Source organism: Neopelma chrysocephalum, unplaced genomic scaffold, assembly GCF_003984885.1.
Source record: "Neopelma chrysocephalum unplaced genomic scaffold, ASM398488v2 Primary Assembly neopelma1_158, whole genome shotgun sequence".
In the NCBI taxonomy this organism is placed as follows: Eukaryota; Metazoa; Chordata; class Aves; order Passeriformes; family Pipridae; genus Neopelma; species Neopelma chrysocephalum.
In genome coordinates this window covers 233,992-239,008 of record NW_020897820.1, presented here as the reverse complement: position 1 = coordinate 239,008, position 5,017 = coordinate 233,992, and the positions used below count along the sequence as shown (strand labels likewise).

At 60.2% G+C, this 5,017-nt stretch overlaps 1 protein-coding gene across 1 annotated transcript in view; it reads left to right on the top strand.

The window, feature by feature from the left end:
• WIPF2 (WAS/WASL interacting protein family member 2) overlaps positions 1–5,017 on the top strand; it is a 10,412-nt gene that overhangs the window by 1,870 nt on the left and 3,525 nt on the right. The window contains 3 exon segments of the mRNA XM_027701510.1: positions 3,965–4,089; positions 4,268–4,400; positions 4,539–4,658. Of these exon segments, the coding sequence (XP_027557311.1) occupies positions 4,027–4,089; positions 4,268–4,400; positions 4,539–4,658 (316 nt within the window). The 5' untranslated portion in view covers positions 3,965–4,026.

Sequence of the window (5,017 nt, the reverse complement as noted above, 5' to 3'; positions counted from 1 at the left end):
GGCTGGAAGCTGGAAATGGAGAAACTGAGGCTCTGGAAGCTTGGGAAAGGGAAACGGGCTGGAAGCTGGGAATGGGGAAACTGAGGCTGTGGAAATGGAGGCTGTGGAAGCTGTGGATGGGGAAACTGAGGCTGGAGGCCGGGAATGGGAAACGGAGGCTGTGGAAGCTGCGGACGGGGAAACCGAGGCTGTGGAACCCACCCCTGAGGAATGAGAAACTCCAGAGTTGGGGGTTTTGGTAAAAACGCCTCGTCAGAGCCCGCGGGTCGTTAATAATTCACAGGGAGCGTCTGGATCCCGCGGGGGCCGGAGCGTGTCCGTCTGTCTGCAGGCAGGGATGCGCCGGCTCGGCGGGATGCTCCAAATGGAGCTGGCAGCTCGCGCTCGGGAAGCATGCTGATAGGATTTTAAAAGCCTGAGTGACCTTAAATCCTGCGATGGCTGTCGCTCAGGATAAATTATTTATGTGGCATCTTCGGCTCCGCGGGAGCGGGCAGGAATGTCAGGCTGCAGGGACAGGCCCGGAATTTGGGAGGGGGTAGCGAGGAGCTGCGGGTTTGGATGGGAAGAGGGGGAAGATAAAGGCGCGGGGGCGGGTGCTGGAGAGGTCCAGCCTTGGAAGTCGTTCCCAAACCGGTGCGGCCGCATTTCTGCACCGACATCAGAGGCTGGAAATTCCTCTTGATCTGCAGTTCAAAGCCTCCCTGAGGATGAGGCGCTGCAGCTCGGGCTTGCAAATGAGAAATACAAATCCGCCCCGGAGCCCAAATCCCCCTGAAAAGCGAGGAAATAGGCGGCTGAAGGTCACTGCTGCCTGTCCTGCCCCAGCAGCAATCCCCCGGGATGAGCTGGATCCGGGCTGCTGCCGGGGAGGGCGTTTTAAATCCCTCCACGGCAAACGGGGACTTGAAAAACACCTGGAAAATGTGGTGTGTCACCCTGGCCGGGCCAGATCTGCCTAATCCAGCTGTTTTAGGGGACAAGGGGCAGCTGAATGACAAATTCTTGGGATTTAATGGTGTTTTGATCCCAGAGGTGACAGGGAGGTGCTGATCCAAAACGCTGCCGAGGGGTCTGTGGCTGTGCTGGGCTCCAGCCCGTGGAGCAGCAGCTCTGGAAGCAGCTTTCCTCAGGGTCACCTCAATCTCCTGATCTCTCCCTCCTCCCAGGGGACAGCTTTTCACACCTTGTTTTCCTCACACTTTGCTCAGAGCTCTCCTGGGGTTTGGTTTGGATTGGAAAAGCAAAGGCACTGTGCAAACCTGCCCCTCCTGCCTCAGCCCAGCTTTGATCTGCGGGTGTCTCTGGATTCAGCTCTTCCCAACCACTTTCCCTGTGAGCAGTGGGAGCTCTCGCAGGCTCCGATGTGTCTTGGTGAAAGGATCCTGGTAAGGAAGAACAAAGGAGAAGTTGGAGTGTTGTTTCACAGGGATGGCTTCTGCCAGGCAGGAAGGGGTGCTGAGCAGTGCTGGGAGGAGAACTCCCCCCTTTTCTCTTTTCCTGGAGGATTTAGCTTGTGTCTCCCTAATCTGTATCAGCTGGGTCTGTCTTCTTGCACATGAAAGGTCCAGGCTGTATTTCAAAGGCAGCCTTCCCACCCGGAGCTCTCAGCTTTTCCCAGCCATGTGCCGAGTTCGGGGCCTCTCGATTTTGGTTTTTCAAAGTGACCTTTGCTGTTAATCCCCAGCCCTAACGGGGCCGTGTGCTCAAACGGAATGACCTGTTTCTCAGGAATTCAGCTCCAGTTTATCCTCAAGCTGCTTTAGCTTAAACTCTTCCCTCCCCTCCTCTTGCTCTTCTAGGTCAGAGCCTGGATCTGAGCGCAGGTTTTGCTGTGAGGGCACCCTAAAAATGGGGAGATGGTGACTCGTGGTCTGTTTGGAGAAATACCCCCCTCGTCCTACAAGTCCTGTGGGATTGCCCCTGTGGGATTGTCCTTGTGGGATTGTTTGGAGCTGCTCCACTTGTCACAGGGTGTCTGGGGGTCAGCAGGGCCCACGGGGGAACCCTGTGACAAACCACTGTCTGTCTGTCCGTGGGATGGTGTGTCCCTGTCACAGCAGCTCCCGTGACCCCAAGTGCCACCGAGGGAAGTGTCACCCTGGGAGTAACCAGCTGGAGCAGGGACGTGATGTGTGACGTTCCCGTGGGTCGGGAGCGGAGGTGACGGCCCTGGCGCGGCTCCTGTGCTGGCTCAGGGCTGTGACACACGAGCCCGAGTCAGGAGTCTCATTACCTGGCGCTGAATCCCTGCTAATTCCCTCCGGCGGCTGATCCGGCACGGCTGGGGCTCTGCCCCGGAGCAGCTCGTGCCGTCCCGGCCCCACTGCGGGGTGGGAAGGAGCACAGGGAAAAGCATTCCTGTTCCAACTCGTCCCAGACAAGCACATTCGGAGCCGTCTGTGATCCTGCTCCGGTGGGAAAGGCACAGGCTGGATGCGTTTGCCGGGCGTCATTCCTGATTCTGGAGCGTCCGGAGGGATCGGGGGACGTTGGCTCTTGGGCGTGAGGCCTCAGGCTGGGACTTGACAGTGGAGGGCACTTCCATCAGGAAACTGGGAGCCTCAGGTGACTCGGAAAATGCAGGAGATGGAGGGAGGAAGGCCTTCCCACCAAGGCTGTAGCTGAGGAATTCTCACTGGGTAGAAGGGCTGACTTTAATTAAAAGGCAGTTTATGGATTTATTTATTTCCCTGAACCACGGAGCCGGTGGTTTCCCAAGGGCAGGGGAGCCACTGGCATCACAGCTGTGCTGCTGCTCCGTGCTTCCCGTTCTCTGACAGGTGAGGATGGACCTGTGTCCCACAGGATCAGTAAATTGTAGTTTATCCAGCAGGAGATGAGTTTGACCAGGGATCTAGTTGTTAATACCTGGTACAAACGTGGGTCACAAAGGAACTTTCACGGGGACAGGGGCTGTTCCTGTGCCCTCTGTCACTGCCCTCGGGGTCAGAAATGGGAAGTTTCAGGTGTGAAACTGCCCTGTCCTTGCCTCCTGTTGGCGTTGTGGTCCCTGTTAGTGACTGTGGAATAGGTTTTCCTGAGGGAAGGATGTCTGTGGCCCAGAGAGGGACATTTGTCCCCTGCCTCTGGGTCTGCCCCGAGCACCTGGGACTCTCCATGTGGGGCCTCCAGTCACCACATTCCTATTCCCTGAGCCGGTGCTGCAGGACGGCCCTACCTGAGCACTGTTGTCAGCAGCACGAGTCTGCCAGGGAACTGTGACTTCCCGGTGATTCAGGCTCCTCTTCCTGTCCCCCCCTCCCTCTGTGCTCCGTCTCCAGTGCCAAACGGAGCTGCCGGGCCCCAGGAGCTGTTCCAGGGGAGCCACGGTGCCAGGTTCGTTTTGGGCTCGTGATGAGATGGGTTGGAATGTCATCAGATCCATGCTGGGAAAGCTGGTTTCCCTGACTGCTTGGAGAGCTTTGGTGGGGGCTTTGGAGCTGTGGGGTGCAGAGAGCCTTCAATGTTGGGGGGTTATTGATGCTGTGGTTGGGAGCCACAGGACAGCCCTGCACTGCTCCGGCTGCTCCAGAGACGGAGCCGTCTGGCAGATTTACCCTGGCTGTGGCCGGAGAGGCCCCGGGGCCGTGTGCCAGGGCTGGCTGTGCCTCCTGCAGGCTCCTGTCACATTCCCACGTGAGCATTCTCCAGCTGCAGCTGGAGGAGCTGGATGGATGGTGCTGGAGCAGCTTGGCTGGGTTTTCTCTGCTGAGCGAGGTGCTCGTGTGAGACACGTCCTGGGTGTCATCTCCAGGCACTCTCGGGGCCCTGGGGATTTGGGGTGGGGATGTGCTGTCCCACTTCTGGGACCTGCTGCTCCAGGGTGTTGGGAGGACGTGGGAGCTCAGATCCAGCTGCTGCTCCACAGAAGCTCCAGCTCAGCACCAGCACAGCGCCCCGGGGCCATGTTTCTCCGCAGGCTTTCCCCTCCGTTCCCTGACCGCTTCCTCCCTTCCTGCAGGCATGAGTGCCCAGGCCTGCCCCCAGCACTGAGCAACCGGAGCCGCCGGGAGCCAGGCCAGGATGCCGATCCCTCCTCCCCCGCCGCCGCCCCCCGGCCCCCCGCCGCCCCCCACCCTCGGTCAGGTAGGGGTCACCTTGTGACAGGTGGGGAGGTGGCCTGTCCCCTCATGGGGCCACTTGCCAGAGGAATTGGCCCTGGAGAAGGCTGGCTGCGGGTGCCCCGGGAGGTGGGAACATGGAGTGGGGCTGTGCCGTGGGTCGGGGTGTCCAGGGCAGGTGCTGAGCTGCTGCTCGTCCCCAGGCGAACACGGAGCCACCCAAGCTGAGCCGGGAGGAGCAGCGGGGCCGCGGGGCCCTCCTGCAGGACATCTGTAAAGGGACCAAGCTCAGGAAAGTGACCCAAATCAACGACCGGAGCGCGCCCATCCTCGAGAGTGAGTCCCCCAGGGCCTCCCGGCCCCGTGCCGGCCGCTGCTGTGCCCAGCAGGGCTCTCACCCATCTGGTTCCCAGCAGCTCCTCATTGGAGGAGCGGATAATTCCAGGCTTAACCTCTCTGCCTCCCTCCTTCCAGAGCCCAAGGGCAGTGGCGGCGGCAACTACAGCTCTGGCTCAGCTGCCATCCAGCCCAAGGGTGGCCTATTCCAAGGCGGCGTTCCCAAGCTCAGACCCGTGGGAGCCAAGGACAGCTCAGGTAACGGCCACCTGCCCATGGTCTGCGTGGGGTTCCCGGGAGGGCCCGGAGCAGGGGGGGGTCGAGGATCTTGCCGTGCTTCCCTGGGGGTTTCAGCTGGTCAGAGGCAGGGCCCCAGGTCACACCCCCTGTGTGGCACAGGCTGGCTGTGCCCTCCCCGTGCCACAGTGTCCTACACATGGACCTCTCATAGTGTGCAGGAGCCGCGTGTGTTGCTGAATGTTTCTCTCTGGTGTTCTCTGTGGTGATCAAAGAGTAGAGTGGTGAGAGAGGAGCTGTGTGTGTGGCTGTGCTCGCTGCCAGCTCCCTGCCTGTGCCAGACATCTGTGTGGCCTGGCCCTCCTCGGCCGCGGCTCTGC